At 39.6% G+C, this 15,975-nt stretch overlaps 3 protein-coding genes across 3 annotated transcripts in view; 2 read left to right on the forward strand and 1 right to left on the reverse strand.

Moving 5' to 3' along the window:
- The first annotated feature begins 1 nt into the window (after position 1).
- LOC311074271 (histone-binding protein RBBP7-like) overlaps positions 2–15,975 on the forward strand; it is a 268,186-nt gene continuing 252,212 nt past the window's right edge. The window contains exons 1-2 of the mRNA XM_084100747.1: positions 2–131; positions 1,288–1,448. Coding sequence (XP_083956873.1) covers positions 87–131; positions 1,288–1,448 — 206 coding nt within the window. The 5' untranslated portion in view covers positions 2–86. The remainder of the gene's footprint in view (positions 132–1,287; positions 1,449–15,975) is intronic.
- LOC311074575 (histone-binding protein RBBP7-like) lies at positions 1,682–4,872 on the forward strand (the record flags this gene model as incomplete). The annotated part of the gene is made up of 7 exons (XM_084101281.1): positions 1,682–1,709; positions 1,882–1,892; positions 2,072–2,149; positions 2,251–2,327; positions 2,493–2,550; positions 4,281–4,391; positions 4,488–4,872. 7 exons carry the CDS (start codon positions 1,682–1,684, stop codon positions 4,554–4,556), a joined length of 432 nt encoding a protein of 143 aa, XP_083957407.1. The 3' UTR covers positions 4,557–4,872.
- Positions 6,563–15,975, reverse strand: part of LOC311074269 (chromosome-associated kinesin KIF4A-like) — a 150,407-nt gene continuing 140,994 nt past the window's right edge. Inside the window, exon 21 of the mRNA XM_084100744.1 lies at positions 6,563–6,994. Within this exon, the coding sequence (XP_083956870.1) occupies positions 6,902–6,994 (93 nt within the window). The 3' untranslated portion in view covers positions 6,563–6,901. The remainder of the gene's footprint in view (positions 6,995–15,975) is intronic.

Consider the following 15,975-nt stretch of genomic DNA (forward strand, 5'->3'; position numbering starts at 1 on the left):
GGACAATGTGGAGAGGCGGTTATGCAGAGAGTCGTCTAGGCTGAGCAGCAGCGGCTCGTACAGCGCTGAATGGAGGTGGAGTGGTGATGTTTCGGAGAGCCGAAGCAAACAGGACAGTGGCAGAAGTTGAGGTTTGTCCCGGTCCGACAGTGAATTTTATCTATTTTTTTTTATTACCCACCACCTCATATTAAAATGAATTAAATAGTAATAAAAGGGCACACACTATAGCTCAAGTTCAACTTGCTCAGTTAGCTTGGTTCTGGTTCTCAAAATCTCCAATAGCTTGTTTTACATTGTTGCATCTTCATGGATGAGATAACATGCAGATAAATACTGTAGTCCAAAGATTATTCAACCTTCAATGCGTTTTTTTATAATCAATGAACTATTCAACCAATTCTGAGTTTGTCAAAAAAAAGTTTAACTTTCTATATTAGTTGTCAAAATAAATAATTGCAACAGTTCTATCATACCGAAATTAAAAAGGAAAACAAAAGTTCTCTTTTGAATCCCCATGTGCAAGAATGTGAACAAGGCAGAAGTCAACAGCACATACTGTAAAATGTTATGTTTTTCATAATGTAATGTAAACAGAATGTAAAATTAGTTATTTTATGGATTTAAAAATTATCCATTTTTGTTTGTCCTTTGCAAATGAACGCAAAATGAATGCATATCTTCTAGTACAAATGCACAGTGCTCACATTTATTTGGACATTAAAACATTACGTATCAGTTTGTGCCTTATATTGTGATCTCACATAGCAGAATATTTGAATCCAGACACATGTGACGCATAGTATAACAAATACATGCATGCAGTTTTGACAGCTTTAATCGCCTCTTTGATTCTTACATGAGTTAATTAACGACAACTACGGCTACAGCACGCCGCATTTGCGCGTAATGTGCAAGCACAGTACAACGGCTGTCAGCCGTATGACAGAAAAGTTAGTTTTACTGACATTTGGCCTGATAACATCTCATCTTACCGAAGATAGCCAACTGAATAAGGACATATATGTAATATTTCTGTTCCTCAAATAAAGCTTTCAAATGGTTTCAGAAGCTTCAAAATATAATGCACGAAAAGCTTATGGTGCTTTTATAGTAGTTTTTTGTCTTTTATAGAGCTTGTGAGTAACAACCATAACTCACAGTATCGGAATATCCGTTCCATGACTGACCGATACCCAATCCGAATCTTGATTTTAAGTATTGGATTAACTCATCCCTACTTAAAACTTGTATGATGTAGGATCATCTGTTGTTCTTCAACTCTAGACAATCTGTCTGTGGGATATCAGTGCCGTTCCAAAGGAGGGGAAGATAGTAGATGCCAAGACCATCTTCACAGGGCACACAGCTGTGGTGGAGGTTGTGTCCTGGCACCTACTACATGAATCGCTGTTTGGCTCTGTGGCTGATGACCAGAAACTCTTGATGTGAGTAAGCAAGACGTACTGTTCTCCCTCTGCTGTGCAGGAATCAGTGAAACTGTAGGACTTTTTTTGTTTTTTTAAGAAAAAGAGAAACATTTAAAGGGTTAGTTCACCCAAAAATGAAAATTCTGTCAGTAATTACTCACCCTCATGTTGTTCCAACCCCGTAAGACTTTGTTCATCTTCGGATATTTTTGATTAAATCTGAGAGCTGTCTCACTTCTCCATTGGCTTCTATGATATTGAAACTTGCCGGCCCAGAAAGTAAGTAAAGACAATTCTTAAAATAGTCCAAGTGACTACAGTGGTTCAACCAGAAGTTTATCAAGCGACGAAAATACTTTTTGTGTGCAAAAACCCCCCAAAATACCGACTTTATTCAACTATTCATTTTCTTCTGTGTGGGCGTCTGACGTGAGTTCATGTAGTGTAACAGCACAGCGCAACGTCAGAATGTAGGCTCACTATTGGCCAGCATCACACACATGACCAGCTTCAGCCAATAGTGAGCCTACGTTCTGACCTTGCGCTGTGCTGTTACATTGTCTTATGACATGCTCATAAGACAATATATAAAAAAATGTTTATAAAAAAATGACATGCTCACTGTTTGTTTATGGCTGTAGACTGTTGCATTGTGGGATCTGCGCAACCTGAAGTTGAAGCTTCACTCTTTTGAGTCACATAAGGATGAAATCTTCCAGGTAACTCAAGATTCTGTTACAATATAACAACAACATGCAATCCGTAAGCAATAGTGTAGTGATGATGATAATGATAATAATAATGCTGATTCTCTTGACAGGTCCAGTGGTCTCCTCATAACGAGACCATCCTGGCCTCCAGTGGCACAGACAGACGCCTCAATGTTTGGGACCTGAGGTATGGCATTACTACTCTTTTATAATTGATCCTGAAAATATACTTTTTTTCTTTCTTGATGCTCATTCCTGGTTTAATTTGAACCGTTCATTTGTGCTAACTGTATTTGGATCCACAAATGCTTTTATCTTATATTGATTGCTTTGTTACATTTATGTCCTCTAGTAAAATTGGAGAAGAGCAGTCTGCGGAGGACGCCGAGGACGGGCCACCTGAGCTGCTGGTGAGTCGAGATAGATTTGCTGAAAATATTTATTGTGACAGATGGAGCTATAATGATATGATTATTGATAACTATTTCAATACCACAGCAAAAAACACACACTATTGATCACACTCTATTTTAGTATAAAGTTGAATACAAGTGTAAATAACATATTTAATTAATATATATTTTAAAATTTTTGGGGGTTTAAATGTCTCTTATGCTCATCAAAGCTGCATTTATTTGATCAAAAATACAGTTTTTGACAGTAATACTGTGGAATATTACAATTTAAAATAACAGATTTCTATTTAATATAAAATGCTGCAATTCATTCCTGAATAGCCAAGCTGAAATTATCATCATTACTCCGGTCTGCAGAGTTACATGATCCTTCAAAAATCATTCTAATATGCTGATTTGATGGTCAAGATACATTTTTATCAATATTGAAAAAAAGTTGTGTTACTTGATGCATTTTTTTCAGGATTCTGACTGAATAGAAATTCTAAATGAAGAGAATCATTCTGATGAATAGAAAGTTCAAAAGAAAGCATTTATTTAAAATAGAAATCTTTGTAAGAAATGTATTTACTGTCAATTTTGATCAATTTAATACATCCTTTCTGAATAAAAGTATTAATATCTTGAGTAGTGTTGTCAGAAATGGTAAATTTAACTCAAGTTAAATAGGGTCCAATATTAAATTTCTGCCGTATCAATACATCGATACCATCTGCGCTTTATTGCTCTCTGTTCTCTCCGACAGCGAGTTGACACACACACACACACACACACACACACACACACACACACACACACACGCACGCCTCCTCTTACTCACTCGTCTCAATGCACTCTGATAGTGTTGGTGTTATAGGGCATGAATTTCAATGTGGGATTGTGGGTATAGCGCATCATTTTACTACTACTCACAGATTTCACAGTCAAAGCGCACACACATAAAGCTGCCTCTTAAACAGCTTGAGAAAATTGTCAAAATGCTCATCTTGGCGAGTATTTACATAAACAAACACAGTCGGTTGTGTCTTTATTGAAGGTAAACTGAAGAAAATGGATGTGTATCAGTGTATTGGATCCATGCATTCAGTCTTAATGTGACAGCAGCCTAATATTCCTGTTAATCAATGAACAAAAGAAAAGAGAAAATCACTCGCTGAATAACTTTTAACTTTAATTGTAAGGATTAATCTGTATTTATTTTTTACAATGAAGAATATCCAGTGTTATTTTACATTTGATTATGTAGTATTTATTACCTGAATGCTACTATTAGACTTACAGTACCTGAAAAACTTACAATAGAATAAATATACAAATGGAAGAAATAGTGCTATTTATTTGTCTATTTTTTCTTATTTTATTATTGACTGTTTGTATTTTTATGTAAATGAAATTTAAAGTTTGAAACCAAGCTTCCTTGTGCGCTGTGTAAGCTATTGCGCAACAACATTACCCCATTGTAAAAACACAAATACATTGAGTGAGCAAGCATTTAAGTGAGATAATTGTAATGGTAATGGATTAAGTATAACATATAGAATCAAAATTAGATTCAAAATCTTGTCTCTTTAGAAGCCTTGGATTAAACCGCTTGATTCATGTGGATTACTGTTATGATGTGTATCATTATTGAAGCTTGAAAATATTGATAGAATTTCAATGCATGTACAATTTTGCATGCCAGTTTTGACAGTCTAATAATCCACTTTTGTTTGTTTTGGCAGTTCATTCATGGTGGGCACACAGCTAAGATCTCAGATTTCTCCTGGAACCCAAATGAACCCTGGGTAATCTGTTCTGTGTCAGAGGACAACATTATGCAAGTATGGCAGATGGTAAGTACAGCAAAACTGTAGATTCTTAAGATTTCCATTTATTTATGTATTTGATATTAGGACTTTGCACTGATATCATAAACTTCTCTCGTTTAGGCTGAGAACATCTACAATGATGAAGAGCCAGACACCCCCGCGTCGGAGCTGGAGGGACAGGCGTCATAACTGATCTCATTAAAAATCTACAACCCTTTCATGGCTTCTTACTCCAGCGTTTGCTTTTCAGCATTATTCAGTAAAATCCATCCTCTTACTTTCTACTCCATACATAGCAGATACTTTATCATCACAGGGTCCTTCTGTAGACTAAAAGGTTCAGCCCACACCCAGTAGGGAAGTTTGTCCTCAGATGGTTTGGAGAAAGACTGCACCACTTGTTCAATCACTTCTGAGAAGTTACGGCCTGGTGTGGCTCATCACAATTCTAAATTTGTTTTTGTGCATAAACCTTGGTGTCAATTTGCAATAAATTTTTTTTGTAATAACTTTTAGAATGATTTTGTATTCCTAAATTGTTGATAATTTTCTGTACTTAATTCACTTATGAAAATAAACTACAGATCAACTGTTTTTTTGTTTAGAAATGTCAGACTTTCTCATTGTTCTTTGTGTGTGTTTTTAAAATTAGATTTGAATGTATTAAAATTGGGGGAAGGGGGGTTTAGTGTATACTGAGCAATATCTGCATAGCTGGCCTACAACCAATCAAATCACTGTGCGATAAGGCCTAGGGTGGGCTAAAAGTAACCAATCAATTTACTCTTTTAGTGTACTCTCAGTAAACTTGTAGTATAAAACTACTAAACTGGTAGTTTACTGAGAGTACACTAAAAGAGTAAAAATAATATATAAATGGTAAACTATAAGCATGATGTTAAGTTCACTTAAAGAAAACTTGTAGTATAAAACTACTAAACTAGTAGTTTACTGAGAGTACATTAAAAGAAAACATGTAGAATAAAACCACTAAACTAGTAGTTTACTGAGAGTATACTTCAAAGTTGCTACAAGTATTAAAATAGTAATCTACTAGTATACTCATAAGTTCACTTGCAGTACAAATAAGAAACATAATTATGAACTAGTTGTGCACTTAAAGTTTACTACTGTTACACTTATAGTACACTTAAACATATACTTTTATATACTTCAAGTGGGCCAATTTAGTCCCAAGCGGTATTAAAATAGTACACTTACAAGTTTACTACTATATTGACATTAGTATACTTACTACATAAAGTATACTTAAAAATATACTTGAACATTACTCAAGTATACTTCATAAAATGAACTTAAAGTATACTTTTTTTTCGTAAGGGTGACTGTTGGTGGAAGATGGATTCTTGAGATTTAAGAATCGATATTGGTTCTTCAAAATTGAGAAATTGATACTTTTACTCAGCTCTAGTCTTCAGTAAACTCTGCCAGCTGATCGAACTTCAAATTTGGGCATAGTGGCCTCTAACTGTGATCCCCAACACTGTCTGTAGATATGACTCCAGTCCCTCCTTCAAAGTGAGTCTATATTAATTTTTCACCCGAGCAAAAAAAAGTCTGCAGCACTTGGATAAAATATGCACCCGTCACCAACAATATAATATTGGAATTAACCTTGCATAACACTACAGCATTCTAAAACTGATTACAGCATTAGGCATCCTCAACAAACTCGTCTCCATACCCACGTGATGACTCAGACTTCCAACAAGATTAAACTGGATAAATATTCTGAATGTTGTGATCCAATCTGACTTCTGACCTGTAATACTGCCTGAATCAATCATACACTGTTCCTTCATTGGCCAGAGGAGAACTGGCCCCCGACTGGTTTCTCCTAAGGTTTTTTTCTCCATTCTGTCACCTGATGGAGTTTTGATTCCTTGCCACTGTTGCCTTGGCTTTTGTCTTGCTTAGTTGGGGACATTTAATATTCAACATTATTGATCTGCCTTCAGGTGGATGATGACGCAATTTTCTTCTAGATACAAACTTTGTTGTATTATTTTCATGTTATTACTGTGAAGCTGCTTTTATACAATCTGTATTGTAAAAAGCGCTATATAAATAAAGGTGACTTGACTAGAACAGCCTTTTTCCAGGCAGAATTTAAAAAGGAATTGTGTATTTAGATATTTTAACAGCAATATGTTAAGAAATGAACACCACAAAAATAAAAATTAAGTCAACAGACTTTTAATAGAAATAAAATTGCTTAAAAGTCTATAAAATTACTCCTGATGTGTGCATCTCATATTGTTAGTTAGTGCATTAACCATTAATTCAAATGAATTACCATTAATGATAAACTACCAATTTAACAAACAGATGTATACATTTAAACCACATGAAAAAGACAAGACAAGATAATTAGCAGGTTTAACTACTACATTCTACTACTGTACTACAAATGTTCTTCACGGATGGGTGTGCAGCCAGAGAAGAAGCTGTTTTTGAAGTTATTTAGGCCTCTCTTGTTCCTCCGGAGGAAGCTGGAAGTGTTGTTCATTGCTTCAAGAGTCATCGCTGTCACTTTCGTTGTCAGCAGCAACTGGCTTTTTTTCAAGCTTCAGATTAGCAGGCAGGCAGCCCACGTCTCCAATCTCCTGTTTATGATACAGCAAACAAGTGTGTTTAAATCAAGAGTGATTTTAAAGGAATAGCCTAGCCTACTACACGTCATAATTTACTCCTAATTACCTTAACATAATTATTCACGACATTCTTGAAGCAGTATGCTGTTACTTTCAGGGTCAATGACAAATAAGAATGGGCAAGATAAAAAAAAAAAAAAAGAAGTATTTAAACAATTCATTAAATTTAATGACAAAGTTGTGTGGTGTGACCTATGGAAGCTTGTTTCCGCCACTGAATAATAAATAAAAGCGACTTTTTATCTCACAATTGGATGGGTGATACCTCATGTTCATGAAAGAATTCTTCAGACGCAATGAAGAGGACAGGAAATGGGAAAAGAAAGACAAGTCAGATTCAGCATGACTAGATTCAGCATGACTAGAGGTGAAGCAAGGGAACAGCGACCACCTGGTACACATCATCCAGAGCAATAACCACCTCTCTCACACTCACCACCCTCAAAACACGACAAGTAACACTGCCATAACACCATTGTCAAGGAAACAAGAGACTGAACCTGAATGCCTAGCAACAGATTCAGAACCTGATCCGACACGTCAACACATACCACGGAAACCTCCGACAACCAGAGGAGGATATAACCACTCAAGTACCAGAAAGCGCCATCTTGGTTGTCTGTCACCCCTGTGAGCAACAGCAAACAAACCACAACACTCTACCTGTCTCAACCCAAACTCCAGTTCCTCAACTTTTGGGTGACCTCATCGAGAAAGGTGTGGCAAGGAAGTTCTCTCTCTCCATCACGCTAAAATACCATGTCAAACTAGAGGCCCTAGTAGACATGGGAGCCGACATCACCCTAATGTCCACTCAGCTCTTAGAAGAAATTCAAGAAAGAACCAAAAGAACCAGTGGAACCCTCAGACTTCAAAAGTGTGCACTCAACGTTCAAGCCAATTCCCACACGGGACTGCGGTTAGAGCAGGTGCCCCCAATCCACCTGACCGTCGGACCAATGAGCCTTATACACCCTGTGTACATCTCGCCGTTGGACACATACCCCCTTCTCACCGGCAAAGACCTGCTGAATCGCTTTGAGCCCTTAATAGACTTTAAGCACCTAAAGATATGGGCCCAAGTTCGGGAACCACAGAGTTTTCACAGCACCCCTCAAAACCATTGCCATCACCTCCATCCTGCCAGTGTCCCAAGAAAACGTCTGCAGATCAGAACTTACGGATGACGCACACCTCGCTGTGTACACCATCTCAACACAACCTGTGACAGAACCAAACAAACCGGTAATCACCACAGTCAAGGGCCTCTCCAACGACCCTACAGTGGAAGAGCCGTATGCAGGGTTCAACGCTCAGCTCCAACAAATTCTGAACGAGGCAGACGCCCTCCACAATGACACTGACCAGCAGGGACTTCACAAAGTCCTGTATACGTACAAAGACTCCTTTGCAAAAGACTCTTTGGACTGTGGACTCACCAACATCCACACGGTACGCATACCGACGCACCCAAGTGCGCCACCAACTTTTGTACGGCAGTACAAAATTCCAGTTGCATCATATGAGCCCGTGCAGAAAATCATCGACTCAATGTTGAAAAACGGAGTCATCCGTCCTTGCAACAGCACCTACTCAGCCCCCATATGGCCAGTCCTATCGTAAGTTGAACCAAAAAGTGCCCTTATCACGATGGCCCATGTCACAGCTGGACCAAGAAATTCCAAAAATCAAAGGTGCAACATTTCTTTCAACTCTGGAGCTAAAACAACGCCTCTGCTCTGCCCCATGTCTGGCCTACCCTGACCCAGGGAAAGAATTTTACCTGGAAGCCGGATTCTCCAGCCAATGTCTCAGTACGGGCCTATACCAATTCCACGACAGAGATAAGCGAGTGGTCGCCTATGCTAGCAAGACGTTGCTTCCACCAGAGTCCAAATACTCAGACTGTGAAAAGGCCTTGCTCTGCACAGTGTGGGCTATTCAACGTTTCTCAAACTACAGCATAGAGACATGCCACCAACCTGTAACTTTCCTTAACAGCCAGAGAATCAGAGACGGCGTGGTCACCAATGCTCGCATAGCCACATGGCTGATGACACTCCAAGGACGTGATGTCGAAGCATGCTATGCCCAAAACCACAAATCCTCCTTAGGCAATGGACTGGCAGCCTGTCAAAACTGCTCCGACGACACCCCAAACGTATTACCTGAACCTAAAGAACCTCCACAACCAGCACAAACAAACCACAGATACTTTGAGGAGAACATGTGTCAAGGGATGCCCACAGCATATGTTGACAGCTGCTCATATAATCACCAGGGTAACCTCAAGGCGGAAGCAGGTGTGGTCTGGCTCAACGACAACCCCTGCCCACGTCAAGCATCAAGATCTCTTCCAAGCATGCGACGACATAGTCACGAAACACGACATGCTCGTCTATTGGTAAAAGGTCCGCGGTCACTCATGGCAACCAGGGCAAGACAAAGACTACAATGACCAAACTGATGCCCTTGCCAAAGCTGGCCCGCTACATTGCGATCCTTGGACTTTTAAACCCCTCCCATCCAGCCCATGTGTTTCTGTCATCACACGCCACCAGCACGCACAAGCCGTGCAAAACCCTGCCTCCTCCCAAATCAGCATCTCACCCCAAATTTCCAAAGACGACATTATAACTGTCCAAACTTCGGATGCAGCCATCCAAACTATTGTTAATCACCTCTCTGACCCACAATCAAACCCCATAACCACCTCTGACCTTGCTGCTTCCTCTGACCTCCGGCATCTTAACCCTCTGAGGTAGGCAATCACGCCGGCGTGATCTGCTCGCTTTTTTCCTTATCAGTTGAATTGAGACCCGAAATACTCTTTTGACTTTGATTTTACAAACAAGTTTCATACATCAATCGATTCTGTTAAATGTGTATTATTTTTGTGTATACTCACAATAAAAACAAAGTGTTGTGCTTTTTGCCAAATAAAGAAAAATAAACACGAAGCGAGTTCTGCCTTCTCTCTGTCAGTGTAGTCCATTCTGAAACGCGATGAAAATGAACAATAACTCAGCGAATACTCAGTCAATCAGCCATACAGACACACAGGCATGAAGCTTGAATTCTCTTCTTTTAAATGAAGTAATTTATATAAAAAACAAATATTCTCAGTTCATGTAATCTGTAAGAAAAGAGCGAGATGTCAGTCGTTCTCATCTCATCTAATTATTTTTAATGTGACCCCGCCCACGGAGAGCATGCGCTATTCAAACGCAAATGACTGAGGCAATTCACGCAAACCTGTGAACGCCCCCATATCAGCTCGAGAAAACACAAGTTTAATCAGATCATTGTAGCCTACTTGTTTAACTTACACCGTCTCGCAGCGCTGTGAGGAATAATAATAATGGAAAATGTACCTCAGAAGTGCGGGTATTTCGAGGAGCAAGGGATCTGACTGAGCTGAGGAATAGTGTAGTAAGTTTTTTTCCTTCTCAAGTGAATCGAGTTTCTGTGTGTGAATGAATGAACGGCAGAGATGCGCGCTGTTAACCACAGCTCGCAAAAAAACAGTTTAAATTTAAATCGCGTTTCTGTGTGTGAATGAATGATGATGTTTTAGCATCATGTTTTTACTGTATTGCTATACTGCAGGCATGAAAACAAGTCAGGGGTAAAAAAGGTGAGAAGGATGCGGCATATATACCCCCCCCCCCCAAAAAAAAATTGTAATGAGTGAGTAACGCGTAAGAGTTAACACGAACAGATGAAATTCTCACTTATTAATATAATTTAACTATACTCCACAGTGATGAATGTCCCCCAAACCCTGTAAGCTGCATTGGCATAGTATTACCAGTGTTTGTCACAGGATTTTTGGATCACTGTGATGAGTAGACCTTTGCCACTCTAGCGGGGTTCGGGGCATGCTCCCCCGTAAGAAAATTTTGTGATTTTTAATGTTAAATTCATCAATCTGGTGCAAATTAAACAAAGAAAATTTCAAAACTCCTTTAGTTAAAGTGTCTGTCTACATTACTGCTACAATAACTGTTATAATATTAATCCCATGATAGTAATAGCCATATATTGTAAAACAAATGCACTGAAAAAGAGGAAACTTTCATAGTTTTGTACTAATTTCTATACTTGAAAGAGTATATTTCTATACTTCACATTAAAGATGTGATTGGGCTAGCCCAGTGGAAATCAAGAAAAGAACCAATGGGCCGCTGATCTACGTGTTTCATAGGGTGTCAGAGAAAAAAAACGATTTACTACTTCTATTTATCACGCATTAAAAATGCCCCAAACCAGTCGTCTGTATGATGATCTGAAACAAGGACTGGTGAGCCGTTGTCCTGCTTCACTTCACAGATGCTGAGTGAAAGGAGAATTATAGAATGAAAGGATACTCATTTATATGACACTTTATTCATCAGGAGAACAGCTCGTTCCGCGCGTCATACGTCGTCCTTTCAGTTTCGGTTTTCAATCGATCAAGTTTTTTCACGTTCTCTCTATAAACCACCCCTTTCAATCCAATCGAAATTATTTGTAAAAGAAGTTTTTAACGGGTTATGTACTTGTTATTAATGTTTTTATGAAATATCTCTAGTGAATGCATTATCATATCACCGTATTATTTACCGCCATGCGAGACACAAATTAAAGCTTGGTGAGCCACATGAGGCTCGCGAGCCGCGCAATGAATAACACTGCACTGTTCCTGCTCGCTCAGCGCTCACGGCGCCCGCGCCTGCTCGCGATATAATCTCGCCCACTTCTATGTCAAAATTAAAAATAATGACATTGGCAACATCGCTGTCTGTATCTGACAGGACAGTTAACATTGTAAGCTAACTTACCTCAGGCTTGCTTTCCGACGTGCGGTTCTTTGTTCGGCAGTGTGTGTCCAGTTGTCAGACTTGCGGTGTAAAAGACTTTGAAAACATTTCTGCCCTAACGTTACTCTGACTCGTATTGGCTGTCATGTTTCGGCATTAGGAATGATGATTGTTTTTTAAAGCTGCGAAGTTTATGGTAACTTTATAGGGGATAAATGCTGGCCTCGGCCTCGAAACCTACCCCCCCCCCAAATATTTTCTCATCGGATCTGCACAAATCACGTAGGTGACCCTTTTAGGTTTTAAAACGGCGAATTTCGCTGAAAGGTGAGGAGTTTTCATGCCTGTATACTGAGATGAGTAAAAATCGACTGAAATATGTTGAAATAAAATGTAAGCTATTTGTATAAGCAACGTATTAAACTGCAAATTAACATTTATATGCCCTAATATTTCATAAAAACAATGTTACAGTCAGACGAAATATGAAAGACAACATTTTGTTGACTAGATTTGGGTACAGTTTTTACTGTAGAATATACTGCCACATCAAATAAGCTTTTGTTTAGCAATTTCTGCTCATATGTTATATATATGTATATGTACAATATACTATTTTTGTCAAAAAAAAATTCATCAACTAAGATGTTAGCTGTTCCAATGTTGGCTATATTCAAACTAATGAATACATATGATAAAATGTAGGCCTATAATCATTTTTTTACAAAGAAAGAGTACACTTGAAATATTGTTGAAATTGTAATTATTGTTGTAATTGTAACCTTTTTAATAAAATAGCAAAACATATTTACAAGATAGATGTAAGCAAAATCTTAAATGGTCAATATAAGTCTTCTTCTAAATATATCTTTTGTCCTTGCATTGATTCCTGGCTCAGTCAGTGTCACACCTGAATGAATGGCTCATTACGCAGAGTCATTATGCATAATGGGTGGGACATTGTATTCTCAGGTGTAAACCACTCCTCGTTCACGCCCCCCTCGCATATTGGCTTTCCAAGCAAAACCTGTCTTACACAATTTAAATCAATGTATTGTTTTATGTGAACGATAAAGCAAGACTATTTTCACATAATTTTGAAGCCAGAACTCGAAGCGACAACATCCATTACTCAAAAGTCTTGTGGACACATATTTAGTATGATCTTATTGGTCTTATTTCAGCAACTTTCATTTTTATTTTTTTCAATAACCACGTATAAACATTATTCTCTTAAAAATACAAACATCTACATACATGATGCTCACATATTATGGTAGCCCTGTTTGTGCTATATAGAGTGAATTTACACCTTTGCCATTATCATGTTTATAAATAACTGAAAAAAGCACAAATGTCAGGGCATGTCAAAACATCCCAAGGGCCCCAAAAACACCTTAGACCCCAGAGGGTTAATGCACTCCTGCACATGCTACATCTAAAACATAGCATACTGGTATATGCCCCTGATGAACTCACTACACCCAAGCTTGTTGTCCCTTAGTGCCAAAGTGGGGTGATGCTCACACATTCCCACGATGCACCATGTGCCGGACACCATGGCGCCAAAGTCACTTATGAAACGCTAAGACAAGTGGCATACTGGCCTGGCATGCAGCAAGATGTAGCAGAGTATGTAAAAGGGTGCCTGGTGTGTTGCCAATTCCAACCTGCGAACCCCAACCACAGAGCACCACTACAGCGAAAAGGAATGTCCTTCCCATGGTTGGACCTCCAAATTGACTTGGCCCCTACCAAGGTCAACAAGGGGTAATAAATATTTCCTCACCGTCGTCTGTGAATTCACCAAATGGGTAGAGTGCCTTCCCGCTCCCAATGATACAGCTCAAACCACGGCCTGCCTCCTAATGAACCATATCTTTTCAAGATTTGGACTGCCGTTGAAAGTCAACTCTGAACACGGAACCCATTTCATTGCCGAAATCATGCAGGAAGTCTGGAAACTCCTGGGCATACAGGCCAAGTTGCACAACAGCCACCACCCTATCGCCTCTGGGCAAGTGGAGCGTTCCAACCGAACCATGGTCAGAATGCTAAAGAAGTATGTGTCTGCGAACCAAAAGGATTGGGATATCCAGCTCCCGCTAGTGCTAATGGCTATCAGAGCAACTCCTAACAAGTCCACTGGGGTACCACTCTTTGAGCTAATGACGGGACGGCAAATGACACTGCCACTCCACCTGCTCTACCAGCCAGGTGACATGAGCCTTGTCATGGCATATACCACCCACCAGTATCTTGAAGGGTTGCATCGCCATCTAAGAACCGCCTTTGCCTTTACGCAACAACAACTACAGAAAAGTGAAGAAGGACGCAAAGCCTATTACGACCAGAAGGCCTCTCACCAAGAACTCAACATCGGAGACAAAGTGTGGTACTACAGTTTTGTGCAGTCACTACAATCGGGACCCCATCGCCTGTCAAAGAAGTTCCTGCCTCGCTGGACAGGACCCCATGAAAGCTCTCACCTGTCGCATACCGAATCAAGATGAGCCAAAAGCGCAATGAGCCAGTCCTACGTTGGGTCCACCGAAACCAGATAAAAGGGCACTTGGGCTCCAACAGACAAGAAAAGGGGGAAACCAAAAGTGACTGACACAGATCAATTTCACCACACACTACACCCCATGTAATGAAACACTCAATTGTCTTCATAAACACTTTACTCAGAGTTGTTCAAATGATATGCACCCACTCTTTTGAGATTGCCCCACTAACAAGAAGTAATTAGTATCCCACCGGTGTCATTACTAATGCTCACTTTCTTTATTCCCTTCCTTCTCTTCCACTCTCCACTCCTCTCACCTAAACAATCTTAAACCTACAGAAACTTGCACAGAAACGTGGATTGCAGAGTCCCGTGAGCTACCCGTCATGGCACTCTCGCAACCGATCAAATAATTATAGCCATGCAGTTGTACGTAGATCCTCCATACCGATGATTTAGCTTTCGATCAGGCGACGAATCTCAAACGGAACGCGAAAATCTAGAAAATATTTCAAATAGCACTCCGTTACCCTTGATCCCGAGTCGAAACAAAGGATCAAGGAGGATGGAACTCAGCTGATTAATTTGACTCCAATGCATAAATCCACAGCCTTATCAGGAAACGAAGGATGCTATGGCATTCCTATGGCCCAGAATCACCACAAACCTTAAACCAGGGGACACCTCCTTTCTGCAGCTGTAAATTCCAGAGACTTTTGTCTCCAAAACCAATAGACTGAAATTAACCCACTGGTGGTTTAATACAAACAACGGTCTCAAAATTGCTTCCAATAAGCTGAATTGATCACCAGTATTTACCTCACATATATCTTAGTGGAGTTCTTTCTGTGTGTTTAACTTTCATTAAAGCCTATTTGTAGGGTTTTCTACCTCAGTTATAGGAACTAATCACCAGAAGTTGCCTCATACATGTGTATTCTCTGTATTATGTATGCTTTATATTACTCAAGTTAATTTTGTGTGTTAAACACTTATCACAGCTAAATCCTTATTTACTCCCACCTCAACTATGGGAAGTATATGTATTTTGGTACCTACTTGATGGGTAAATGATTTCTTCTAGAATTTTGATATAAAGTAGATGTGTGTAGGATGCACCATATTTAAACTATTAAGTTTGCTTATTAAAGCGTTTCACTAAACTCTCAGGAGTTTGGGCATACGCGATCACGTGGACATTACGCTAATTACATGCAAGAACCAGAGAACGGGGTGTAGGTCCCGCCCAAGACAATGTCTGATTGGCTGTCGCACTAGGAAGGACGGGTCAGATGGACAGGCTTATAACCCAATGACAAGCAGCTATGCGTTGCTTTTTGCCTTCTTTTTGCCTTGCTTTTGCAGTGACTTCTGCTCTTGCCTATGTTTGTGCTGACCTTTCCATCGTCCAGCGTGTATGCTTACATACTCTTCAAACCACCAAGAGCTCACTCAAAACTCATCCATTCTTCCGTTAGATCCTTCGTTGAACTTCGTCAAAGAAAACCCTCTCAGAGTCGCTCCAGACTCAGAGGAAACTCCGTTGCATAGCAACCCGCAATCCAGGAAATCCCGCGAACGAAGCGCCACCCGGCAAAGCCAACCAACCACTCACCATCGAG

This window comes from Abramis brama, assembly GCF_963993115.1.
Source record: "Abramis brama genome assembly, chromosome: 23".
NCBI lineage: Eukaryota > Metazoa > Chordata > Actinopteri > Cypriniformes > Leuciscidae > Abramis > Abramis brama.